General features: G+C 47.1%; 1 protein-coding gene across 1 annotated transcript; it reads left to right on the top strand.

Moving 5' to 3' along the window:
• The first annotated feature begins 20 nt into the window (after positions 1-20).
• Positions 21-27,114, top strand: POFUT1 (protein O-fucosyltransferase 1). Its single transcript, XM_049650028.1, has 7 exons — positions 21-221; positions 1,872-1,993; positions 6,062-6,244; positions 7,627-7,739; positions 18,446-18,638; positions 20,457-20,699; positions 23,505-27,114. The coding sequence occupies exons 1-7, from the start codon at positions 89-91 to the stop codon at positions 23,691-23,693; spliced, it is 1,176 nt and encodes a 391-aa protein (XP_049505985.1). The 5' UTR covers positions 21-88; the 3' UTR covers positions 23,694-27,114.
• Positions 27,115-27,723: the final 609 nt, after the last annotated feature.

Raw genomic sequence — 27,723 nt, 5'->3', positions numbered from 1 at the left:
GCGCGATGACCGCCGGGAGCGGGGCGGACGCTCGCGCCCCTCCTCTCCCCGCCTGTGCGCTACCCCGCGCTCGGGCTCCGGAGCCGTCATGGGCGCCGCCGCGTGGGCACCGTCGCCCCTGCTGCTGCGTGTGTCTCTCCTGATTCTGATTCTGCCGCTCCCGGGGCTGCTCGCGGGCTCCTGGGACCCGGCCGGTTACCTGCTCTACTGCCCATGCATGGGTAAGGCCTCCCGAGCCCTCTGCTCAAATAGGGAAACTGAGGCCCAGAGAGGAGAAAGCCCTCTTCTGAGGCACTCAGAGATCCCTTGACATGTCCAGGACAGAAACCCAGCGCAGGGCATGGCCTGCTCCTCGCCTCCCTGCCCCAGTTGCAGTGGCCCTGAGGGACCTCTGTGTCCAGCCTTCCAATGTGGCAGATGAGGAAACTGAAGCCGGAAGAGGTGATGTGTCTTGTGCAAGGTCTAAGCCATCCCAGAGTTCAGTAAATGGAGTTTGCTGGGGCAGGACTTGATATGACTGACTCAACGTTGGCTCTGGACGATTTTTTCACCAACCAATAGTATTTATAGGACCCTTACTCTGTGTCCAGCCCTGTTTTCTGCTCTGGGGATACAGCAGTGATAAGCTAGAAAACGCCGTGCCCCTGTAGAACCTTCATTTTAGCGGGGGAAAGACAGACAATAAAAGATACACATAAAAAATAAGTAACTATGTGGAGTATCATAGAAGAGGATGAACACCGTGGGAAAATAAAATAGAGAAGAGCAAGGGGGAATCTAAAAGCTGGCTGAAGGGTGCAATTTAAATGGGGTGGTGGATCGTCATCGTAGAAGTCATTTCTTTTTCAGACCCTGCAGATCTTGATGATTTGGCTCTCTGCGCATCATTACCACCACTCCCTTCTCCCCAGGTCCTCCAGCTGCAGCCACTCTTTATTCCCTCTCTGTTTTTCACACGTAATCAGGTCCTGAAGCCTGTGCTATTCCCTCTGCCTGGAACACCTTCCCCTTCACTTCTGCCAGATCAACTCCTTCCCATTCTTAGGTCGCATCTTAAATGTCACCAGAAAGGGCTTCGCTGACCTCAATGCAAATAATCTCCACTTTATTGTCTATCAATCACCAAACTTTTCCTGTCTTGAAATCATCAGAATGTGTCACTGTATACTTGTTTACATGTTTAATGTCTCTGTAGCTGGACTGTGATTGCCTCGAAGGCAGAGACCTTATCCTTGCTCAATCCCATATTCCAGTACCAAGCAGAGAGCCTGGCACCTTGTGGCGTCTCTCTATTTGTGGAATGAATGAATGGATGTCATGCTAGGGACAAGGAAAAGAATCAGATAGGGTCCTCACCCCAGGCCCCCAAGGTATTTACAGGCTGAAGACACAGCCAGTACAAAGGCCAGGAAGTGAGAAAGGACATTTGAGGAAAAGTGAAGAACCGGAAATAACTCCAGTCTGAGGTGGGAGGCAGAGGAGGGGATTCAGGATAGCAGAGGATTGGTGAAAGGATTCCAGTGAATGAGGCACTGGAGTTGCCCCTTTCACGCACAAGTGAGTGGAGATAGAGGTGGAAAGGCAATCCTGGATGAGAGAACCCCAGGAGCAAAGGCATGGGGTGAGGATGGAAAGTGTAGAGCATGTTTGGGAACACCAAGGCACCTGGAAGGTCTGAGGCAGAGGGGTAGGACCTAAGGGCCTTGATTGTCAGACCCAGGAGTCCACACCTGGATCCTATGCTGCCAGCTCCCCTGGCTCTCCTTGGTGTCCCGGTCCTCCTCACCCCTGGCTCTGCGTCCTTTCTGGACCCTGCATGCCCCATGCCCTCCATGCCCCAGGCCTCACCTCAACCACCATATACCATCCAGGGCGCTTCGGGAACCAGGCTGATCACTTCTTGGGCTCCCTGGCTTTTGCAAAGCTGTTGAACCGCACCTTGGCTGTACCCCCTTGGATTGAGTACCAGCATCACAAGCCTCCCTTCACCAATGTGAGTACCTCCCACTGACCTTAGCCCTTGTCCATCTTACCCCAATCCTGCTTACCTCCTCCTGACCCCAAGTCCTTCTCTGGGCTTTACCTCCCACTCCTCTGAGCCTGCCCTGCTCCCCACCCAGAACTGTCTTCCCTGGCTACCTGGCTAACACTTATCCAGTGCCTTCGGTCTGCCAGGCACTGTCCTGAGCACTGCAGGAGGACTAGCTCTTTTCTCCCTCGTTACATGCCTATGAGGAAACAGGTTCCCAGAGGTTAGGTAACTTGCCCAAAGTCACATGGCTTATAAGTAATGTAGAGCTGGAACTCAAGCTCATGTCCGTCTGACTCCAGAGCCTGTGATAGGAACTTAAAGCTCCATTTCCACCCCTGATTGGTCCCACCCTCTGGGCATCCCATTAGTCAAAGGGTGATGGATGCTAGTGTCAGTCTGAAGGAGAAACTGAGGCACAGGTTAGTTAATAATGTGTCCAAGGCCATAAACCCAGGCGGTCTGGCTCCAGAGCTGCCTCACCCTGTCACAGTGATACTCAACACCCTCTAATTCCTTGCTTTTTATTTGTGTCTTCCACTGATCCTGTGTCTGTCTTTGTTCACACTGTGTCCCCCAGAGGCCTGGCAGTAGGAATTGAATTAATCTGATGAACTGACTTTAAAAGTTTTTAATAAACTTTAAAAAACGATATTTAGTATGTACAAAACACTGTATTTCATTCTTACAGCTTTTTCTCTGCATAGGTTTTATTTATTTTTATTTTTTTCTTCTGTATGCCTATATTTAGAGAGGTTTTTATCAGAAGTTAAAAGCCAGAGTACCTGAGATCATAGTTTGGCTTTGCCACTTACTGGCTGTGTAGACTGGACAGAGTACTTACTTGATCTCTTTGTGCTCAGTTTCCTCATCCTTAAAAGAGGCTGATAGTAATTGTGGCCACCTCCCATAATGAGTGAGTGATTGTAGCATGCCTTGAACATTGTATGCCTCTCTCTTAGAATCAACTAAGTTCATAGGGGCGCCTGGGTGGCTCAGTCAGTTAAGCGCCCAACTTCGGCTCAGGTCATGATCGCGCGGTTTGTGAGTTCGAGTCCCGCGTCGGGCTCTGCACTGACAGCTGAAAACCTGGAGCCTGCTTCAGATTCTGTGTCTCCCTTTCTCTCTGCCCCTCCCCCGCTTGTGCTCTGTCTCTCAAAAATGAATAAATGTAAAAAAATTTAAAAAAGAATCAACTAAGTTCATCAACGCAAAGTGTTTAGGACATAGGAAGTCCTCAGTAACTGGGAGCCACTGATGTGCTGATTTTTTGCACTCAGTGTTATAGTTTAGACATTGTCTGTTCATCTCACTCTGGCTTGTTTTCTTTCTCTGGCTTTGTCTTCTCAGCCAAAAATCTTTCCGAGTCTCTACTTCTTGCTTTTTTTGGGTTACTCAACCCGTCCAATTACTCTCCTCTTCCCCACTGGGGCTGTTCTCACAGAGGTCACCAGGGACCTCAGAATTGCCAAATCTAGGTGTCATTTCTCAGTCTTTCCCTCAGCTATTCTCCTGGTGACACCTGGTCCTGTGAGCCTTTCTCCTTCCTGAATATCCCTACTCTCCTGTCTTCTAAGACACAGCCTATTCCTGCTTTAGCCCTGACCTCTCAGCATTTTCCTCTTTGTGTTGTATTGGAGGCTTTTCTCTCTCCACTCACTGTTTAAATATTAGTGTGTCTCCTCCTCCTGTTTGGGTATTAGCTCTGTGACCTCAGTTGAGTTATCTGGATTCTGTCTGCCTGGGTTTCTTCATAAGTACATTGGAGATAGTTATATTCCTACCTCTTAGAATTAGATGAGCAAGTCCATGAAATGTGATGAGCATACTAAGTCAGCACTCAATAAATATTAGTTGCTGTTATTACCATCATTTGCTTTGTTGTAAATTTCTGTTAAATCTTGTGGCTTTCACTGTTTTCCACGTACCTCCCAACTTACCTGAGGCCCAGACCCTCCTCTGATCACAAGCCTGTGTTTCTAATTCCTAAGCCCTTGAGTCTATTTGGATGTCCCACAGATACCTCAAATTCACAAAGCCAGCACTGAACTTGGCATCTTTCCCTGACAAACCTGTGTCACCTCCTATATTCCCAGCCTTAGTTTATGTTACCTCCATTCACCTGGATACCATGCCAGGAATCTAGAAGTCATCCTGAATACCTCCTTCTACCCGCTGCTTCATCTTCCTTTACCTCTCCTAACCTGTCCATGCCTTCCATCTTCACCTGGACTTATGCTCAAAAATATATGTTGAATGAGTACTTGAACAAATAAAGGGATCGTTGCAGTAGCCTCCTGATTCCTCTTCCTCCTCTAATCTTACCATCTATATGTCCTCTCCTCTGCCACTAGAGTGATCTAAGAGGCAAATCTCCTATTATTTCTGTTTAAAATCCTTCAGCAAGACCTAGTTGCTAATGGTTAAGTGCCCCAAAGTCTGTTGGAATGCCAATGGCTTGTGAAGGAAGGGTGCAGTGGTTAAATCAGCTTGGGAAGTTATATTCTCAATACCCCAGCCTCCCAAACTGGAGATTCAAACTACGTATTACCATACTGCAAAGTCCTGTAGTAAAGAAATCAGCTTAACACAGTGTTTCCCAGGTCTGTGTAACTCTGGAGCCTTTTGATTGCAGAACTCTTTATTCTCCTGAACTAGTGGAACATGCTTGGGAACCCTGAGCTATAGGGTAAAGTCTACATTTTTATTCCATGGTGTTCTAAAAAACTTTTTTAAATCCAGAAAAATACAGAGGTTAATACAGTCACCATCCATGTACTTACCACTAGAAGTGATCGTTGTTAACATTTTCTTCTTTGCTTCATGTTTCTTTTTTTTTTTTAATAAAAGAAATAAAGTATTATTACAGATGAAGTTGTTAAAAGATAAAGCCTCACGTGGCTCCAGAGGCTAGTCCCGCTCCCCTCCCAGTCCCAGAGGCAACCACTGTCATGGATATAGTGTCTTCAGTGTGACTCCTTCCAAGGTCTTTCTTGTACTTCTGCTGCGGCACTGAGCATCCTTACACCCATCTCCTGGTGCAAAGTGGGAGAGCTTCTCTAGGGAAAATACATAGAGGTGCAAGGAGCATTTTAAATTCTAGTAGATGCTGCAAAATTGCATTCTAAAGTGGTTGTTCCAAAACGTATACTTTGACTACCAGCCAGGTACAGCAGTCCCTGTTTCCCCACATCCTTTCCAAAAACTAAAGTTAAGTTTTTAGGTCCTGGGTGGCTCAGTCAGTTGAGCGTCTGACTATTGATTTCGGTTCAGGTTTCACGGTTCAGAATATTGAGCCCCATGTTGGGCTCTGAGCTGATAATATGGAGCCTGCTGGGAATTCTCTCTCTCTCAAATAAATAAACGTGAAAAAAATTTTTTAATAAAGCTTTTTAAAAATGTTTATTTATTTATTTTTGAGAGAGAGAGAGCACAAGCTGGGGAGGGGCAAAGAGAGAGGGAGACACAGAATCCAAAGCAGGCTCTAGGCTCTGAGCAAATTATTGTATTTGCCCAGAGCCCCACACGGGGCTCAAACTCACAAACCGTGAGACCTGAGCTGAAGTCGGATGGTTAACCAACTTAGCCACTCAGGAGCCCCTAAAGTTAAGCTTTTAAATCTTTGCTGGTCTAATGAGTGAGAAGTGCTCTCGTAATTGCAATTTGTTTTTTCTAATTACTAGTGAGTTTGTGTATCTTTTGAGTATATTGGCTATTTGGGTTTTCTTTGCTGTGTAAGTTGTTCACTCCTCTCCTTTGCTCACATTTTCTCTTACAGCCTATGTCTTTTTTCATCTAGATCAGCAAGCATTTTTGAACACAAGGGGTGTTACTATTTCTTTGTTAGTTTGCAGATAAATTCTCCCAGCCTGTTTCCGTTCTAAGTTTGGTGTCCTTTCCTAAAAGTTTTTCATTGGCTCACAGTCTGAGTTATCTGGGTCTTGGATGCATGCTTTTATTAAATGTCTTTCAAAGAGCCACTAGGATACTGAAGAGGGACCTCTGCCTCTCCTTTTCCACCTTTTCCTGTAGCTCCATGTGTCTTACCAGAAGTACTTCAAGCTGGAGCCCCTCCAGGCCTACCATCGGGTCATCAGCCTGGAGGACTTTATGGAGAAGCTGGCACCCACTCATTGGCCCCCTGAGAGGCGAGTGGCATACTGCTTTGAGGTGGCAGCCCAGCGAAGCCCTGATAAGAAGACGTGCCCCATGAAGGTGGGTCTGGGGGACCCTTTATGCCTGTTCCATGTCCTCTAGGCCCCTGAGACGCTGTGATGGCAATATGTGGGGGATGGCACTAGAAGGGCTTAGAGTAGAAAGATGGAGATTTAAGTCCCATTTGTGACATTTGTCAGCAGTGTCACTTTGGGCAGAGTACCTTGATTCCCTTGAGACTTTATTTTACCAGCAAAATAAAGACACCAATCCCTGCTCTGTCTCACTCATAAATGTCATGAGGGTCAGGTGTAAGAGTGCTTGTAAACTGTGAAGTGCCACATCAGTAATAATAACTAATACCCATATGGCACTTACTACGTGCCAGGTACCATGCTTAGAGCTTTACACATGTTAACCCAGTTACTCCTCAAACTGCTCCACTAGGGAAGTACTATTAATATCCCCATTTTATAGATGGGACATGAGCGTAACACAAAGAGGTTTGGTATTTTCCCCAGGGTTACATTAGCAAATAAGTGGTGGAGCTGGGATTCAACCCCAGGTGATTTGGCTCCATTGTCCACCCTCTTAACTTGTATACTTGCCTGCCTTTCAGTGGGTAAATAAGAAGCTGTCATATTTTATCAGGAGAAATTTATAATTTTCTGGCACTTTGGGAATAAGACAATCCCGAGTATGTCTGTAGGTGCTGATGCTAAAGTCTGGGGAGGGTGGTTGGAGGAGCCACAAAACTTGAGAAAGGAAGACTTGGCTTACAGCCCCAGCACTGGCCTCACCTTGGGCAAGTGTTTTACCCTGTCTGGACCCTGCAAGTATTTCCATCTTGAAAATACAGGCATTGAGGGGCACCCGGGTGGCTCAGTCAGTTGAGCTTGATTTCAGCTCAGGACATGATCTCACACATGGTTCATGAGAGTGAGCCCCATATCTGGCTGTGCTCTGACAGCCTGGAGGCTGCTTGGGATTCTCTCTCCCTTTCTTTCTGCGCCACCTTCTCTCTTCCTCTCTCTTAAAATAAATTTAAAAAGCATTTAAAAAGAAAAGAAAAAGGGCGTTGTATTAGCTGGTCTTAAAAGTCTCTGGAAGCTCTAGTCCAAGATCCAAGGCCCAAATCCAAGGTTCACTCCCTCCCCACTTACCCCACCAATGCTGCAGCTTCAGTGGGATATGGCACGTAAAGGAGGAAAGAGTCCTTTAGACACTGGTGAACATTTCCTGCTGAAAACCAGATTGGAGGCCCAGCTGCTCTCCTCAGGTCTCCAGCCCAGGCTTTACAAAGTGGCATTCCTATTGGGCCATCCCATGAGGTGTTTCAACCTGTGTCCAGTCCACCAGAGTTCCCCCACCCACAATTCCTTGGCCCCATCCCCAAAGGGCTTTCCCTCCTCAGTAAGCCTTTGATCACTCTCTTTCTGCAGGAAGGAAATCCCTTTGGTCCATTTTGGGATCAGTTTCATGTGAGTTTCAACAAGTCCGAGCTTTTTGCAGGCATTTCCTTCAGCGCCTCCTACAAAGACCAGTGGATCCAGAGGTACTTGGAGGGGGCAGTGTTGCTGGGTTTAAGGGAGGGGCCTGGGGCCCATGAGCATTCAGCACCTTCCTGACCCTCTTCCCCTCCACCACACCCTGATGTATGAGACCAAAGGTGCAGCCGTTCTATCTGTTGAACTTGGGATCCTGTGTGATCTGTTCCCATCTCAACGCCTGACACGGTGGGACGTTGACCTGCCACAAGGTTGAGCAAGAGTTTATCAGCCGATAAAGGATGTCATAAAAAGATTATTGTGCAGTCACATGGGTCCCGATTTCCTCCTCTAGGCGTGAGAATCATTCCCCTCTTAACCTTCCTCCTCACAAGGTGAAAATTGGAAGCAGCGTCTAGAGAAAAGCAGCTTCAGGTGCAGACTGAGAGATGATGTCATCCAGATAATAATTGGATGTGCTTTATTAATTGTGCTACAGTAGGCCCTATTAAAAAAAAAAATAGGTTAGCAGGGCACAGGCACAGGCTGTGAAATATTTATAGAGCGTCTGTCATGTATGAGACATAGTACTCAAAAGCCAGAGGTGATATATAAAAATGAAGAAGACCCAGCCTCAGCCCTCAGGGAGCCACAGGCTGGTTACAATGATGGTAACTATCAGAGTGCGCTTGCCTTGATGCTAGAGCATGGCGGGAATGAACGTGGGCTTGAAAGTCAGGTTGGGAGCTGTGAGGGACATAGGAATTCACACAGGGTCACAGCACTTGGCATTCAGTAGACCAAGGACAGACTGATGTAGAGAAAGGAGTCACGCTCATGGTAAGTCAGACCTGGGCTCTGATTCACCCCTGCCTCTTTCTCAGGCGACCCTGAGCAGCCTCTCCAGCTGTCTGGCCTGAATGGAAGGAGCACTATGGTATCTGCTTCCTAGAGCTTAGAACGCATGGCACATAGTAGGGGGCCAACCAATGTTAGCTGTTACTGTTGTTATTTACATGCTTTATTTCATACAAGCCTTTGAGAAACTTCATGAGGTGGGTGTTATGATCAATTTCCATTTGACAGGTAAGGAAACAGCTCAGTGAGGTAAAATAACTTGCCCAGGGTAACTGAGCTGGTGAGAGGGCAGCTGCAGTCCAAATGTAATTCTTTAATAGATGAGAAAGCTGGGGTGCCGGGGTGGCTCAGTCGGTTAAGCGGCTAACTTCGGCTCAGGTCATGATCTCGCGGTCCATGAGTTCGAGCCCCACGTCGGGCTCTGTGCTGACAGCTCAGAGCCTGGAGCCTGTTTCAGATTCTGTGTCTCCCTCTCTCTGACCCTCCCCCGTTCATGCTCTGTCTCTCCCTGTCTCAAAAATAAATAAAACGTTAAAAAAAATTTAAAAAAAATAGATGAGAAAGCTACTGTTTATTTAGTGCCTACTGTGTACCGAACACTGTTCCAAGTTTTCCTTTCACTACCTAAGTCTTCTAAGGTTACTTACTCGATACTTCCACAAGTCTGTATGACAGGCATTATTGTCTTCTGTGCTTTACACTTAAGGAGATTGAAGCAGAAAGGAGTGAAATCATGTGTCCAAGGTCACACAGCTTGAAGTGGCAAAGCTAGGATTTGAACCCAGGCAGTCTAATTCCAGAGCACCCGTTCTTAATCACTATGGAGAAAACAGCTGTGCCTGGAACAGGTGCCAATTCCCATTTGGGACTTCCGAGCTAATTAAGGAGCTACTGAGGACACTTGGTCATGGCAGGTTCCACTCCTCCCTCATGGTTGGTCTAGGACATTCCCATTTGATCACCTACTTGGTTCTTCCTATTCAGTTCTGAGTGACCTGGAGCTATTGCCAAAAGGTAGATCTGCCCTCCAAGGGTGGAGATTTTTCTCCTATTGACAAAGTGCCAGGAAAAAAATATGTGACACCAGCTCCAAAAGTAGTTCCAAAAGCAAATTCCAGAAAACCAGAAATATCACACAAGCCTGGTTGGAAGAGAAGGTACAGTGCTGCATGGATGCATCAGTCAGGGAGTGTTGCTAAAACACTTGCTCAGTGCCTCACCATCTTGTTTGAGTTCACTGAGTTGTAGGAATTGCATGATGGCTTGGGAAAGCTTGGGCTTTACAGCCAGACTTCCCTCCCCTCCCCTCCCCTCCCCTCCCCTCCCCTCCCCCTTATTTAAGAAGCACCTGCTGGGTGTCACGTACTGGTCTGGACACTGGGGATACTGGCAAGAATAAGACAGATAAGGTCCCTGCCCTGATGGAGCTGAGTCTAATGGGAGAGACAGTGAATAAGCCTTTACAGAAGATAATTCCAGAAAACAAAGTACTATGAAAGACACAAACAGATGTTGTACGTGAGACCTTGTCTCAGTCAGCTCAGGCTGCTATAACAAAATAGCACAGACTAGGGGTTTAAACAGCAGGTGTTTATTTCTCGTGGTTCTGGAGGCTGGGAAGTCTGAGACAGGATGCCAGTATTGGGTTCTTGCATTAGGTTCTGGTGATCTCCCTGGCTTACTGCCTTTCTGCTGTGTCCTCACATGTTACAGTGAGAACAGGCTCACTTATAAGGCGCTAATCTCATTATGGGGGCTCTACCCTTGTGACCTCAACTAAACTTAATTGCTTCCCAAATGCCCTACTTCCTAATATTATTACCTTGAGGGTTGGGACCTCAACAATGGATTTGGGGGGACACAAGCATTCAGTCCATGAGAGACCTGAAGAAAAAGACCCATCCGTGGAAAAAGCTGGAGGGAAAGGTAGTTCTTCATGGTGGGGACACGGAGAGCAGAGGCTTTGAGGCAGGAACAAGCTTAGTATGATCAAGGGACAGACAGAAGACCAGTGTGGCTGGTGTGGAGTGAGTGAGGAGGAGAATGGGAGACTGTACCGTTGTCTTTTGCTGCATAATAAACCATTCCAAAACTTAGTGGCTCAACAGCAGTGTATTATTATTTTCCCAGAGTTCTGTGGGTTGACTGGATTCAGCAAGGCAGTTCTTGTGTTCTTTGATTTTCCATGTTCTTTATAGAATCCCAACTGTACAAAGTTTCAATTCATGTTAAACATCAAATTTCTTGGTGTAAGTATCCTTTAGAATACCCACCACAGATTTGGTGGGAGATTTTTTTAAATTTTTTTAATAAAGAAGAAAATTAAATTTACTCCTAATCCACCACCCTGTCAAAAAACACTCTTTGCATTTTGATGTATGTACTTCCATTCTCCAGTGCTTTTTTTAAATGTCTTTTTAATTTTTATTTTTGAGAGGGAGAGAGAGAGAGAGAGGGAGAGCACGTTGCATGAGTGGGGGAGGGGCAGAGAGAGAGAGGGAGACGGAGAATCCCAAGCAGGCTCCGCGCTGTCAGCACAGAGCTCGAACTCATGAACCAAAGATCATGACCTGAGCCAAAGTCGGATGCTTAACCGACTGAACCCCCCAGGCACCCCTCCAGATACTTTTATACAAATCTACTTACCTATACAGATTAACTTAAAACGAAATTACTGCATATAGTTTGTAATTGAGTATTGTTTATCATTTCTCAAGAGTAATTAATATCAGTATTTACTAGGTTAGTAAATATTGCTGGCAGGATTAGTTCTAAACATAAAAATGGGAGATTTCAAAAAATGGTTAGCATGGTGTATCTGTGTGTATTTGTGCCACTGGAGTGTGTGTGTTATTTATTCATTTACCATTGTAACCACTTTTTTAAGTGTACAATTCAGTAGCATAAGCACAGTGAATTGTGTGACCACCACCACCATCCATCTCCAGAACTTTCTCATCACCCCAGACAGAACCTCTGTATCCATTAAACACTACTCCCCATTCTTCCACACCTCTGCCCATCCCTCTATTCAATTTTTCTGTCTTTGAATTTGCCTGTTCTAGGTCTCGTATAAGTGGAATTATATGATATTTGTCTTTTCATGCCTGGCTTATATCACTTGGTATAAGGTCTTCGAGTCTCGTCTGCGCTGTAGTATATATAAAAATTTTAGTCCTTTTAAGGCTAAATAGTTCATTGTATGTACAGACCACATTTTGCTTATCCATTCATCTATTGATGGACACTTGGGTTAGCTGGGCATGTCTTGCTTTTTGGTCAGCTTTCAGCTGGGGCTGGAGTCTGAAAGCTCAGCTGGACTGCGCGTCCACAAGGGCTCACTCATGGCTAGCAAGCAGGTAATACTGGCTGTCACCTGGGAGCTCGACTGGGGTAGTGGATTGGTGTGAGTACACTTGACCTCTCCATGTGACTTGGACTTGTGACAGCATATCAGCCAGGTTGCTGAGGATGCATCCAAGGGAATGAGTGTTCCAAGAGGTGGGAAGTAGAAGCTGCTGGCCCCCAAAGCCTGGGCCTGGTGACCGGGACAGTGTCACTTCTGCTCCATGCTGTTGGGAGGAGACATAGAGCCCACCCAGTGAAAGGCGATTTGAAGAATTGATCTGCCACACACAAGGAGATTGGAGAAGCGGGCAGGGGTCAGACTGTGCTGGGCTTTGTAGGCCCTGCTGATGCGGTCTGATAAGAAGCCTGAGTGCTTTGTAGGGGTGAGCTGGCGAGTATACATATTTTAAACATTTTCTAAAATAGCGGACACTTGCTCGCTGTAGAAAGTTGTCCTCTGGGCCCGCGGGTATGAGTATAGGGAGAACGGCGTTGGAAAAGGTCAGGCTCTTCCCTGGCTTACTGTATGAGTAGGCAGATTGCTTCCCTTCTCTGGCCAGTGTTCTAACTGTAAAATGAAGGAGGGGAGCAAGATCAGTGGCTTCCATACTGTTCCTCAGAATTCTTAAGAAGTGCCTGTAGTCCCACGAGGCTGGCAGTGCAGAGCCTGCTTGGATGGGCTCTGGTCCCCTCCCCCACTGCCTTTAACCAGTAATTCTCTTGTGTAACAACTGACAGTTTGGATGGCCACAGATCTAAGTGTATCAGGCATAATTTAAGCTACATGTTACAGAAAATCCCAAATAACAGCAGATTAACAAGATAGAAATATATTCTTTCTTTTTTAATGTTTTATTTATTTTTTATTTTTTTAATGTTTATTTTTGAGAGAGAGAGAGAGAGGGAGAGAGGGAGAGGGCAAGCAGGGGAGGGCAAAGAGAGGGCAGGGGAACAGAGAATCCAAAGCAAGCTCTGTGCTGACAGCAGAGAGCCCAAGGTGGGACTCAAACTTATGAAGCATGAGATCATGACCTGAGCTGAAGTCGGAAGCTGAACCGACTGAGCCACCCAGGCACCCCAGAAATGTATTGTTTTCTTAAGTAAGAGAAGCACTAGGGTATGCAACCCATGGCTGGAAGGCAGCTCCCGTCTCTGCCCAGCCATCCCAGTACTGACTTTTATCCTCAGTGTCCCCTCACAGGGCTGTTGAAGCTCCAGCCATTACATCCTTGCCCCAGGCAGCTGGAAGGAAAAAAGGGCAGAAGGGGGCCACAGCCTCACCTTTTTAAGGAACCTTTCTAGAAGTCCCATACAACCCTTCTTGAATCTCATTGGCTAGTTCTTAGACACATGGCCTATACCTAGCTGCAAGAAGGACAGAAATCTTATTTGGGGCTCCCATATGTCCAGCTAAAAATCGGGTTCTAGGAGAAGGGATAAGAGGTATTTCTTCCCCACTAGGTGATTTCTGAGAATCCTTCTAGCTCTGCTGCTTCTGAGTCTGAATCCCCTGGTGGAGGTTTAATTCAACAGACATTTATTGCACGTCTGCTGTTGGAAGACTGTGGCCCATCATGCTGAACCATTCTCATGGCATGAAGGTAACCAGTATTTGGAGCTCTTAGGAAATTCTATCACCATCACCACCATCGTCGGTATATTGCGTGAAACCCACTGCAACTTTTTAGAAATTCGACTTTATGTTTTAGAGATTTGGCCACATTGATTGTGTTAGCTTCTCTTGAAATTTTCCATTTTGCACGAATAAACACAACAGCTGTGGTGGGCACGCCCCTTTCTTCACACCCAACGCAAACACCTCCCAGCTCTCCAAGACCAGTTGCCACTCCCAAGCCACAGCTCCTACAGGAGGGCTCCCTGTCCCACTTCTCCTCTGCTGCCTTCTGCACACTGATGTGCTCGACAGCCGTCTTCCCTGCTCTCACGTCAGCCCTTATTCTTCCAGGCTGCAGCCTTCCTGAGAGGCCCTAAAGAGGTGACATGTAATTGGCAGGTCGGAGACTTGAAGGATGAGGAGCCAGCCAGGCAAAGAGCGGGACAGAAAGATAGTCCTTCAAGATAGGAACATTAAGAGCAAGGCCCTGCCTTGTGCGGGGCGTCCCTGCATCCTCTGTACTCAGCATGGTGTTCATCCACTGTCCCACAGATGTATCTGGGCACATAAGTGGATGCTGTGCATACAGAAACCCTGGCTTGGTGGGGGAATCTCAGTAGAGTAGGGTGGGGGTTGGGGGGGGGGGAGAAGAACCCCAGACGTTTACTGCACCCAGCAACAAGAGCATATGCCTTGTTCAACTGGACAGTGACCAGGCTAAGGGCCTGATCTAGGGCACTCGGGCATATGGAGGTAGTCAATCTTTCTTTCCAAACAAGATCCCTAACGCTCCCTTGCTTTCCAAACAACACTTTCCTCTCTCATTGGGAGTAAATAAACACATCATTCTCGGCCTCTTGGTGCTTTGACTGGTCAGAGCTGATGTCCCAGTGGTGCAACCATGTGCCAGTCCAGTTCTAAGGAGAGGGGAGGGACATTCCAAATCTAGAAATCACGAAGGGTCAACTGCAGGTTCTCTCCAAGAGGGCAGAGTGAGCACAGATCCTGATTTATCCTAGTGTTCTAGCCTCCCTGGGAGATCACAAACTCTGGCTTTCCTTTTAAAATCTTTTGAGGTGACATCTAAAAGGAGTTTGGCTGAGGGCCTGGCAGTGGTAGGTGTTCAGCTCATACTCACTTCTTTTTCCTCTGACCCCTGACAGCCTGGCCTGGTCTTTCTGGTAAGACCCTTGAATTCTTCCCATCCACTCATTCATTCATTCTGAAGGTATTGATTGTACCCCCTGTGTTAGGGGTTGGTGATCAGAAACAAGACCCAGACCTGGCCTTTGAGGGGCTCATTGATGGCCCTGGGGGACTGAGAGAGAGGTGCATAGTTAACACAGGTTCTGGGGACACCTCGGTGGCTCATTTGGTTAAGCATCTGGCTCTTGGTTTTGACTCAGGTCATGATCTCACGGTTTGTGAGTCAAACCCCGCGTCAGGCTCCATGCTGACAACTCATCATGTGCTTGGGATTCTCTCTCTCCCTCTCTCTTTGCCCCTCCCCAGCTCGCTTGCTCGTGCTCTCTCTCTCAAAATAAATAAACTTAAAAAAAAAAAAAAAAAGGACAAGCCCTACATCAAGCCATCAGTGCAGAGCCCACTTCAGATCCTCTGACCCCCTCTCTTTCTGTCCCTCCCCCACTCACACACACTTGCTGTCTCTCTCTCTCTCTCTCTGTCTCTCTGTCTCTCTTTCCCTCAAACACACACACACACACACACACACACACACAAAACCCACACAGGTTCTGGAGCAGACTGCCCAGACTCAAATCCCAGCTTCACCAATTCCTAGCTGTGTGACCTTGGGCCTGTTACTTAACCTTTCTGTGCCTCAATTTCCTCATCTGTAAAAAGAATAACGATAGTGCTTACTTCACAGGGCTCTTGTGAGAATCAAATGAGTTCATACACGTAAAACAATTAGAACATTGCCTGTTGCATAATAAGGCTCGATAAATGATTCACATGCACATATGTATAAAATTATTATTATAACAAAGAGCCAGGATGTCAGCAAACACTTGATTGTTGCTTTCTTGGCATAGGCCCTGGACCAGAGTGTGTGGGACTCACGGTGAGCATGACTGCCCAGGCTCCTACCCTCGTGGGCTGACGTGAGAGCAGGGAAGACGGCTGTCGAGCACATCAGTGTGCAGAAGGCAGCAGAGCAGTGGGACAGGGAGCCCTCCTGTAGGAGCTGAGGCTTGGGAGTGGCGACTGGTCTTGGAGGGTTGGGAGGTGTTTGCAGAACGAGGTGTTTGGGTTGGGTATGAAGAAAGGGGCGTGCCCACCACAGCTTTTGTGTTTATTCGTGCAAAATGGAAAATTTCAAGAGAAGCTACACGATCAACGTGGCCAAATCTCTAAAACATAAAGTCGAATTTCTAAAAAGTTGTGGTGGGTTTCGCGCAATATGACAATAATGATGGCAATAGAATTTCCTAAGAGCTTTGTATATGCCGAGTATTGTTCTAAATGCTTTGCTTATATTAATCCATTTAATCTGCTCAAGAGCACTGTGACTTAGGAGCTATTATTAACCCTATTATACAGATAAGGGAACTGATGTACAGAATGGTTAAGTCACTTGCCTAAGTTAGTAGGTGGCATAGTCAACATTAGAACAAGGCTGTCTGGCTCGGCAGCCTGTGCCTTTACGATTACACTGTGTAAAAAGCACACAAAATAATACCTTTTTGTACAAATAGTAAAAGTGTAGTCATGCACAAAACCACAATATCTTCTGGGAAGAGGAAGTAAAGGAGGGAAAGAGATGACAGGAGAGACCTTTTATTTTGGTCTTTCTTTTTTAAAAAAACCTGAAACAGAGCAAAGTATTAACATCTGCTAATTTGGGTGGTGGGTATGTGGGTTGTAAAATTATTCTCTGTATTTTCCTGTATGCTTTGAAATACCTAATTTTTCATTGAGACTTTTATGGAGGTAATTATAGAGTCACACATCGTAAGAAATAATACAAAGACAAGAAAACAACAACAAAAAGAAAGACCACAAAGAGGTCCCAGATCTCGTCCACCCAGTTTCCCCCAAAGCTGGCGTTTTGCAAAACTGTAGTGTGTCACAGCCAGGATGATGACATTGACACAGCCCACCCACTGTATCCGGATTTTCCTAGTTTTACTTGTACTCGCTTCTGTATGTTCATGTTTGTAGGTTTGTGCGTATGTTTAGGTCTATTCAATTTTACACAAATTTTACACATAGGTAAGTTTGTGTGTCCACCATCACAGTCAGAACACCTGAACGATTCTAACTTCCCAAGGATTCTCTGTGGTCAGTTTATAACCGCATCCGTGTCCCTAAACACGCACGCATGCACGCAGGCCCACATGTGCACGCACACCCTGGCCCCTAGCAACTACTAATCTCTTCTCCACTTCTGTTCTCTATTTTGTCATTTCAAAATGTTATGTAAATGCAGTCACACAGTATGTAAGATTGAGGGCTTGGCTTTTCTCACGCTGCATGATTGCCTTGAGATCCATCCCAAATTGTTGCCTGTCTCAGTGGTTTGTTCCTTGATATCTCCGGGTCGTATCTCATGGTGGGATATCCCACAGTTTATTTAACCTTTCACTTGTTGGATGTTCGAGTTGTTTCCAGTTTGGGGCTAATAGGAGTAAAGCTGCTGTGAACATTCATGTACTGGTCCGTGTGTGAATATAGGTTTTCGTTTCTTCGGGATAAATGCCCAAGAATACAATTGCTGGGGGATATGGTAATTCATGTCTGTCTGTCTGTCTGTTTATTTGTTTAATGTTTATTTATTTTTGAGACAGAAACAGAACATGAGTGGGGGAGGGGCAGAGACAGAGGGAGACCCAGAATGCGAAGCAGACTCCAGGCTCCGAGCTGTCAGCACAGAGCCCCACGCGGGGCCCGAACCCACAAACCGTGAGATCATGACCTGAGCCAAAGTTGGCCGCTCAACCAACTGAGCCACCCAGGCACCCCGCATGTCTGGTTTTATAAGAAACTGCCAGACTGTTTTCCAGAGTGGCTGTGCCTATTTCATAATTTTAAGAAAAGGTTTTTGGCTGACAGAGGAAAGGCAGTCCAGGTCGAGGCAAGAAACATACAGAGATCTGGAGCCAGAAAGTGCATTCAGGCTTGTGGAACCAGCAGGATGTGTCGTGTTGCTAGGACAGACTCTGGGGTTAGCTGAAGAGGGAAAACAGGTTTGCTCTTCATTCAGTCAACAGACACTTACTGGGCTCTTCCATGTGCCAGACACTGTCCAGCACACGGAAGCACCGCCTTCAGAAGCCTGTGTCTAGCAGAGAAGACAAGGTGAAATAATTACAAGGTCCATAGTTGACAAGGGTGAAGGAGAACCTTCGGGAGGGTGTGACGAGGGCATCTGCAGACATCAGGTGCTTTCCATGAAGGTAGGGACGTGCCTGTCTCGTTCTCCCCCTGGGCCCCAGCACATAGTAGGCAGTCAGCAAATATGTGTGAAATGTTGAGCGGATGCTCTCACGCAGTGTACCCACTCCCTGTGAGCATGTCCTGTCCACGGCCCTCTGTAAGCAGCTGTGTGTCCCAGTCCCGCCGTGTGGGTAAAAGGGCAGAGGCGAGGCCCAGACACCCCACCCCGCAGTGAATTACCACACCACAGATTGGAAGCCAGCGTGACATACAAAAGGTTGGAATGTTCTACTGTAAATTTTTAATTGTTAAACAAGCAAAGAGGGTTGTAAATTCCGTGCGACGGGACAGTATTACATATTGTGCCTGTTGTCGCCGCCACGGTTTCTTATCAGCCCGTTGGGGTTTCACAGCCTCTCGTGCTTCTTGCATGTTAGAGGGGCCCCTCCGCAGGGTCTCTGGGGCATGGTGCCACACCATCCTCTTTACTGTGGAGGTGGCGGCCAGCTCTGTGCGTCCTCCATCTGACTTCCCCTCATTCCGTCTCATGTCTAGATTTTCTCCAAAGGAACATCCAGTGCTCGCCCTCCCAGGGGCGCCGGCCCAGTTCCCCGTCCTGGAGGAACACAGGCCACTCCAAAAGTACGTGGTATGGTCGGACGAGATGGTGAAGACGGCAGAGGCCCACATCCGCGCCCATCTCATCCGGCCCTACGTGGGCATTCACCTGCGCATTGGCTCTGACTGGGTAATTTCTCCCTTCCTCCCATGGCTGGCTTGACGTGTCCCTTACTAGGGCCCATGCCTGTGGGCGTTGAACACTGAACCCACTGCACCGAGTCCCAGCCAGGGCAAAGAGGTCTCATTCAGCCAAGTCTGTGGTACTGTATTCCATGATCCTGCCATAGACACATCAGAAATGTGGCTCCAGAGTGCTTACTTGCCAACCCTCATTTTGACAATTGCCATTTTTGTCCTTACTTTGCAGATGGAAAAAGAAACATCAAGGTAGACTCCAAGTCAGGCAGTAAGCCAGAGAGAGACCCGCAGCTCAGGAGTCCTCTGGTCCAGCTCAGCGTTTAGCCAGTAGACTCTGTTGAAAAACAAGCTCTGGAGATTGGGTGGGGCCCCCAAGAAATGAAGATGTCATCCTCCAAATTCGGAGGCTGCTTAAATATGCAGAAACCTCATCAGATTATCTTCTGTGTGGAAATAACAGAGCAACGTAGACAGTCTCCTTAATTTACACAAGAAGATATATGTGTGTATGTATATTAGAAATGCTCATTGTGGAAGACTTGAAAAATACTGACGAGTATAGAAATTAGATCAAAATTCACTCAGAGTCCATTGAGGAAGTACAGGTGACCCTTGAACAACTTGGGTTTGAACTGCGCAGGGGCACTGAAATGCTGATTTTGTACAGTGCAGTGCTGTACCTGTGTTTTCCTTACGACTTTCTTGGTAACTTTTTCTTGTTTCTAGCTTCCTTTGTTATAATACAGTACGCGGTATGTATAACATACAAAATATGTGTTCATTGACTATGTTATCAGTAAGGCTTTTGGTCTACAATAGACCATTAGTAGTTATGTTTTGGGGAAGTCAAAAATTATATGCAGGTTTTTGACAAAAATTATAAGCACGGGGTCGGGGATAGTGTCCCTAACCCCTGTGTTGTTCAAGGGTCAACTGTAGTCACACGCGTATGCCCTTGACTCCCTTCCCGCCCTCCTTCCACAAAGAAAAGGAGCCAGGCTCGGAGTATCTTGGCCCAAAATATCTTGTGAATGGTTTCAGCCAAACCTTTAAGAAACAGTTTCTGTCCATATGTGCTTAGAACATAAAAAGATATAAGATGTCATTTTTTATAAAGCTAGCATAGCACTAAAGCAAACTCAGATAAGGTCAATTCAGAAGAGTAGATAGTGCCCATTGTCACAAACACAGATGCCCAAATTCTAAGTAGAATATTAGCAAGTAAACTCCAATAACATATTAAAGAGCATATAACACAAGTAAACTTCATCCCAGGAATGTAATTCACCGTATTAGCACCCAAAGAGGAAAAATCACATAATCATCTCAATAGAGGCCAAGAAAGTATTTGATGAAAGTCGACACTCATTCATGATTTAAAAAAAAAGAAAAGCAAGGAAAAGAAAAACTTCTTAACTAACCGGGAAAGAAGGGACCCACCTTAACTTGATAAAGGCTATCTCTCCGAAACCCACAGCAAACATGTACTTCATGGGAGCTATCAGAAGTGTTCCCACTGAAGTCAGAAATCAGATAAGGCTGCCCATTATCACCACCACGGCTCAGAATTCTACTGGAGTTCCCAGATAATATAGTAGAACTAAGAAAAAAATATTTTGTAAAAAGCCAGTACGCCACTACACGGCAGTAACCGCTGTTACTGTTTTGATGCGTTTCCCTCTTCCCTCGGTGCTTTTTTAAAAAACACAATGCAGCTTCTGTACAGCCTTTCTCCACTTAGTGGCTCCTGCCCCTGGGGTCCCGGGCCGTTTGCAGCCTTTAACCCTGTCCCCCTTGAACACTGCAGAAAAACGCCTGCGCCATGCTGAAGGACGGAACCGCAGGCTCCCACTTCATGGCCTCCCCGCAGTGTGTGGGCTACAGCCGCAGCACGGCGGCCCCTCTCACCGTGACCATGTGCCTCCCTGACCTGAAGGAGATCAGACGGGCCGTGAAGCTCTGGGTGGAAGCGCTGAACGCCCGGTCGGTCTACATTGCCACGGATTCTGAGAGTTATGTGCCCGAGATCCAAGAACTCTTCAAAGGGAAGGTGTGTGTGGGCCCGGTGGGGTGCGGCGGGAAGGGAATCAAAGAAAGCTCCAGGGTGGCCCCACGGCTCCCTCTACGTGCTTTATGTCCTTCTGACACTTAGACATTTCCGCTCCGGTTCCTATCCTTCCTTCAAACCCTGGCCCAAACACCTTGGCCCATTCTCTCCAGTTTCCCCTGCATTCTTGTAGCTAATGTGTCCCTACTGGAGCTGTCACAGTATTTAACACAGCTGCTCTCGAGGCACTGTCTAGTCTGTGTGAGACTAGAAACACGTCCCACTTCTTCCCACACATCGTGGCTTCTTGAAGGCGGGATCAGAGGCTGACTCACCGTTCTGTTCCTCAGCTTGTAGAGGCCTTGCCGTCACCATTGTCTAGGTCAGTGCTTAACACAGTAGACACTCGGTGACTGTTGAATAAGGGCTTAAAGAGTGGGCCCTTGGGAGAAATCCAGTGTAACAGATTAAGAGCTGGACTCTGGAGCCAGAGAACTTGGGTGCTACCCATTGTGCAGTCTTGCACAAGTTACTTTAGTTCTCTGTACTTCTTTCGTTTTCTGTAAAATGGGACTGAGAGTAGTCCTGTTTCATAGGGTGATTGTGAAGATCAGATATGAAGAAAATAAAACCATTCCAGTGCAAAACAAGTGCTCAATAAAGTTAGCCATCACTGATAGTAGGAGTAGGTGGTTGATGAATAAAGGGAATGCTCTTTTGTACTTCGTAAATGCTTAAGGAAGTGGCGAATAGTAAATATTCAGTGTGTGACTAAAGAGTGGGATGTGCTTGGTGCTCTATCAGTGGAGGGTAGGTAAGAAATATCAATAAAGTGACTGAATTAATACCAAGAATTCAATAAGATTTTGTGGAATGAATGAAAGCCCTAAACACCTGCACAGACCTTAAAAAGTTTGCTTTCTAACAGTGGGAACCCTTGGCTTTATGTGAGGGGCTCCCTTCTCTCTTTTAGCCCAGACACCAGCAGGAAGCCCTGACTTGAAAAGAAGGTGCCAAGTCAGTGCATCCTGGCCTGCCTCCCTCCCACCCGCTTTTTAGAAGACCATCAGAGCTGGGAGACCTTGGGGCTCCTCCAACTCAGCCCCTGCATGTTATAGCTGAGGAAACCAAATTCCCAAGAAGGGATAGAATTTACCCAGGAGGTCTCAAAGCTAATGATAGTGGGTATGACACGGAGCGGGTAAGTTTCAGGGCGTGGGTGGAATTATTCGGGGGATTTTGGCCATGATTATACTAGTATTATTTCTCTGCTACCATCCAAATAGCAAGATGATGATTTTTGTTAGATCAGAAATCTCTGTGTGACAGCAAAGCACTTTCAGCCCCAGCTCTGCCCACACCCCCACTTCTGTACTAAGTTGAAGCATTTGGAGAGTCCCTGGGAGTTTTTTCGTGAGTTTTTAGAGTTGATATATTTGTTACACGTTAAGTCTCTTGCCATTTTCTATTTCCGGTTCATGTGCCACTGTTGTCGTCCTTGCCTACTCCTCAACCCCTCTGTCCATGGGGTCAGAGCCCACCCTTGCTCCTCCGTTAGGCTGGGCCACTGCTGAGCTGAGGATGCTGATAAATAAGATGTAGTCTTGCCCTCCAAGACTCCCAGTCTAGACTCAGGAAAAGAGACTTTGCACAGAACTCTAATATATGCTGCAAAAGAGGTCCGGGAGCTTGAGGAGAGGCAGGGGCTCATTCATTCCTGTGTCCAGTCAACAGATATTTATTGAGACAGGCCCTAGCCAGCAGTGACAAGAAGACCACCACAGCCTGGCCCCATCAAGTGCAGGAGGCTGATCTTAATCAGAGTGAAAACTACAAGCTGAGATGTGTGCTCCAAAGTAAAGGAATGTGGTTCTGTGAGAGTATAGAGCAGAGGACCCTGGCCTAGACCAGGGTCTGCAGAGGTGAGACTGGAGCTGCAGAGTGAGGGTCAGGTAAGAAGCAGACAAAAAGATGAATGCCTCAAGCAGAGGGAGAGTGCATGCAAAGGTCCTGAGGCAGGAAGGGCCTGGTGGATAGTGGCTAGAGCTCAAGGGATGATGGGGGAAGGTATGAGAGGTGGAGAGGTGGCTTGGACAGGGCCTTGTAGGCCACATTCAAGATTTTTCATCTTCATCTGAAGAGAAGTAGGGCACAGTTTAAGAGTGTTCAACTTGCAGTGGAGGGAGGGACAGAGAAAAAGTTTTTCCAGCTGCTCTGTGGTAAACACACAGAAGCAGTGAGGGGACCCATGAGGAAGTAAGAGATTGTGGTGGCTGCGCCCCTGGAGTGATGGTCCACCAAGAGAAGGGGTCACTTTTGGGGAGTATCTCGGGGACAAATTGAACAAGACTTTGGGGCTCAGAGGCATCTAGGCAGCAGAACAGGATGGGTGGAGCCCTATGTGATCAGATCACAGTTTGATGGGGAGAGCCACACCTGCTGGCCTAGGGCTTCATGAGAATGGTGGAACTCGAGCTGAGCCTTGAACTAGAATAGGAAAAAGACACTCCAGGCAGAGGGAACCACACCAGTGAAGGAACCACACTAGAGGGTGAATGATGCTGTATTTGGAGCTGAGGCTGGCAGTGGGGGAAGGGTGTGCCATGTGGGGGTGTGCTGAGACAGCATCTGGGCAACACTGCCAGCGGAATGCCCGACCCCATGTCTGAATCCTCTGTGCACCTCCTTTTGTGTCTGGCACTTCTGTGCAAGGGAAGAAAGCTGGGGGTATGGCTGCAGGCCTTGGCCAGACTGGCCACCTTTGCCTGCAGCCACCCTGGTGAAAACGTTCTGCCCTCTCTCCTGCAGGTGAAGGTGGTGAGCCTGAAGCCCGAAGTGGCCCAGATCGACCTGTACATCCTTGGCCAAGCTGACCACTTTATTGGCAACTGTGTCTCCTCCTTCACCGCCTTCGTGAAGCGGGAACGGGACCTCCAAGGGAGGCCGTCCTCTTTCTTTGGCATGGACAAGCTCCCTCAGCTGCGGGATGAGTTCTGATCCTGGCTGGAGCATGTCACCAGTCTAAGCTGGTCACGCTTGCCAGGCCTGACAGCCAGCGGTGCTCCCAGGACCGATTCCCAAGGATGCAAGCTCTTCCCCCTCGCCAGAGACAGGAAAGCACCAGGGACTTCTGGAGGAGGAGGACTCCATCTCCCGGGGCACAGGGCTTTCAGGCTCCCGAGCCAGAGCGTCTCCAGTCCCTGTGTGCCTCTGCTGTTTCTCCTGGGGATTTCTCACACTGGCAAAGCAGTCTGACCTCCATCTTTTGGTCTGCCCTGCTCTGAGCATCCTAGGGGGCTGAACTCTTCTCAGTATTTTTTTATATAAAGAGAGACAGAGGTTCTTATAGTTTTGATATGAGGTCATGACTACCCTAGAACTCTCCCTCATTTTTAAAAATCAGTGAAGTTCATTACCGTAGGTATCTAAAGTGACCTTGAATGAGGATGAGGCCAGGGGTGGAGCGGTTGTATTGACCCCTTTTCCAGCTGACCCCCAAAGTAGCCCTTAGACTGGGCCAGAGCCAACCCCACTGCCTGGCCAGAGCCATCATCTACCCCTCTTCCGAGCCCATTTCCATGCTCACTGGGGCATGAGCACTTGTCTCATTATAAACACTATGCAAGTAGAAGTTAGGAATCATGATGCTGTGCACTGCTCTGTTGCAGACACGGAGTGCTGCCCACACAGCACGTTCCAAGTAAGGAGCACCTGCCATCGAACGAGACCATCATGCTATTGCTCTCAGAGTCTTCTGGTGCTTGGTGACCTGCCACAAACCTGGCTCCATCGAGATCTTGGAGCGTATCACCAGGGACCAGCAGTGGATGGCCTGGCGGCATCCTTCTGAAGGCTGCCCTCTCCTCCTTCATCTGTGTCCTAAGGGGCCTGGTTGTAGAATTTTGCCATTAAGTTGCTATCCAAAACCTGTCCCCGCAGCCTCCTGCCTGTGGCTGGAGCTCTGAGGCCATATTCTCACAAGGGAGCGTTTGCTAAGCCTCTGACCAGGTAGGAGATACCCCTGACCCAGAAGCCATCAGATTCCCAATCTGCCCTTTCCTGTCCGATAAAATCTCTGCCAACCCCATGAGGCTTAAACTATTACATTGTGCGGGGTTTTTTTGTTGTTGTTGTTATTGTTGTTTGTGGTTTTTTTGTTGTTTTTTGTTTTTTGGGTTTTTTTTGACTTTCAGATGCTACAGTTGTGATAATCCATGACTCCTAAGATTCTGTGATGTTTTGGCCTTGTGGTTCTAAAATTCATGTCTAACACCTGCTGGTGTCTTCCCTGCCATGTGCCTTCCCTTGGCCTTCAATCCTGGGAAGGTGGAGGAGAGTCTAATGAGAGCCAAGCCCAGAGCTCTGTGCAGGGCTTCTCCCTTAAATTACCTTTGGGAAGAAACATTGTCTTTGTCAAGGCCAGAGGTTGCAGAGCAATAAGGATTTCAAACACCAAAGGTGGCCTTTGCTGCTTGGAGCTGCTGCCCGACTTGAAGCAGAGAAACTAGAGAAAGGGCTTGGGAAATGTGAGATGTTCTAAATCCTGGGTGGACCCTGAGAGATGGCTTGTCTGTTCAGACTTGCTCACAAGCTTCACTCACGGGTGCAGGGGCCTGTGCACGCCTGCCTCTGTGGGGTCGCTGGGGAGGGGAGGCTCACTTCTGGTTTTGTGTGCTGAATTTGTTCGCTGTTCACAGCCTCACACTAGGCACACGCTTTAGAGTCTGGGGCTCTGATGGGCCATCCAGATCACTTTGATTAGCATCGGCAGTGGTAACAACTCGTGTTTCTGGCGAGAAGATGCCAGCGTTGTAGTCAGATTCAGTTGTGTTCCACAGGCAGGCACTCTATTCCTCTTTGACCCAGTTGCCTCACCTATAAAAATGGTGATAAAAAACCGACGGGGTTGTTGAAAGCCTCAAATCAGATAAAGCATGTATAAGAGGACGTTGTAAACTAGAAAGAACCAAAGGCGCATATATGGCTGCTGATTAATTTGGTGGCCTGTTGTCGCACACCTACTCTGTGCCAACACTGTGCTTGTCAAGTGCTTTATGGGAATTTAGCCCCCACTCCAGCCCTGGGCGTAGGAACTGTTAATATCCTTCTCTTGCTGCACAGGGAAAAACTAACACTCAAAAAAATTCTCATAATTTTCTCGAGGCCACATAGCTGGTGGTGTTAAGCCAGGATCTGACCTCCCAAAGCAATTACCATTAGCCCCACACCCCCCCATTACTGCCGCCAGTTCACAGGATGTACTTTACGCAGTGGGGGGGGGGGTGGAGCGGGGTTCAGATGGGAGAATGATCAGCCACTTTAGTTCCCACTGGGCTCCTGCTATGGGTCTGTTACTGCCAGGAGGTTTTGGGGAAGGAGAAATCACCCAAAAACAAAGCCCACACGAGGCTTGTAGTTCTTTCGGTATTTATTCCCACATTCTTTCATTCGAGTCACCAACTATGTGCCAGGCTGTGTGTTAGGTACTAGAGATTCAGCAGAGAATCAGACATAAAGTCTGTTCTTAAGGTATTTGCATTGTAGTAAGTACACGACCCAATGAAGACATGTACTGGGGGAGGTACTGACCAACTGCTATGAAGAAAAATAAAGGGTCTGAGGTGTTCACAGAGGGAGCAGTGCTGTTCTGGATGAGGAGTTCAGGTAAAGACTCTCCCAAGAGCTGCCAGAAAGAAGGAAGGGGCCACTCATTCAGATATCTGGAGGCAGCACATTCCAGGCAAAGGAAACAGCAGATGCAAAGGTCCTGAAGCTGGAATGACTGAGTGAAGAGTGGCAAGGAGCTTGCATGTTTGGAATGGCAGGACTGAGGCAGGGAATGGAGCAGTAGATCAGAGCAGGCAAGGTCCTATATCCTGGAAGCCAGTGGTAAAGTCCAAACTTTTATTTGGAGAGATGGGGAGCTTTTGCAGGGTTCTGAACAGAGAAGGATCAAGATCTGCTTATAGTTTGAGGGACCCTTCTAGCTGAATGTGGAATAAAGGTGGGAGGGTGGAAGCATGGAGACCAATGCAGGGCTGGTGCTGGGATACAAGCCAGGTGGTGGGGCTCAGGCAAGGACCATTGCATTGAAGGTGATGGGAAGTGGGCAGATACTGGATATATGAATTATTTTTAAATTTCAAGCTTTTTTATTTTTTTAAGGTTTTATTTTTAAGTCATCTCTACCCCCAATGCGGGGCTCAAACTTACAGCCCTGAGATCAAGAGTCACACACTCTACTGACTGAGCCAGCCAGGTGCCCCATTAAATTTCAATCTTTTTTAAAGATAGGAGTCTTTGTATATTTTAATAATGCAATGTATACAATTTCATGTGTTGTTTTTCACTTAATAGTATATCACATTTTCCATGTTGGTACACATCCTGAATAAACGTTTTTAATGGCAAGATTCTATTGAGGGGTGTCCCATAGTTTAATGTCCTATTAGGAGAACTTAGTATGTTCCCAATTTTTCACTATTATTATTTGAATAATATTTTTATTTACTTTTTTTTCCTGTAATATGTTCATGAAGATAAATTCCCAGAAGTGGATTTTATTTTTATTTTTTCATTTTTTTAAGTTTATTTATTTATTTTGAGACAGGGCGCGTGAGTGGGGGAAGGAGCAGAGAGAGAGAGAGAACCCCAAGCAGGCTCTGCACCATCAGCACACAGCCTGATGCCGGGCTCCAACTCACGAACCATGAGATCATAACCCAAGCCAAAGTCAAGAGTCAGATGCTTAACTGACTGAGCCCACCCGGGTGCCCCGCAGAAATGAATTTTAGATCAAATACCTAAAGGTAAAAATTTTTATTATGGAAAACCTTAAATCTACATAAAAATTGTGAGTAATGAACTCCCAGATCAGCGATTCTCAACATTTCACGGGTCTTGTGTTATTTGCCCTTCCACCCCCAAGTCCACATGCTGGAGTCTTTCAAAGAAAATCTGAATGTTTTGAAGGAAGAGCCAACAGAATTTGCTGAGGCACCGAATGGGGGGTAAGAGGGAATCAGAG

This window comes from Panthera uncia (genome assembly GCF_023721935.1).
Source record: "Panthera uncia isolate 11264 chromosome A3 unlocalized genomic scaffold, Puncia_PCG_1.0 HiC_scaffold_11, whole genome shotgun sequence".
NCBI classification, from domain to species: Eukaryota; Metazoa; Chordata; class Mammalia; order Carnivora; family Felidae; genus Panthera; species Panthera uncia.
This window is presented reverse-complemented; position numbering and strand designations above follow the sequence as displayed.

Coding starts and splice junctions, on each gene's coding strand:
- POFUT1 (XM_049650028.1), top strand. CDS start 89: ATGGGCGCCGCCGCGTGGGCACCGTCGCCCCTGCTGCTGCGTGTGTCT. Junction 1,994..6,061: donor ACAAGCCTCCCTTCACCAAT/GTGAGTACCTCC, acceptor CTTTTCCTGTAG/CTCCATGTGTCTTACCAGAA. Junction 6,245..7,626: donor AGAAGACGTGCCCCATGAAG/GTGGGTCTGGGG, acceptor CTCTTTCTGCAG/GAAGGAAATCCCTTTGGTCC.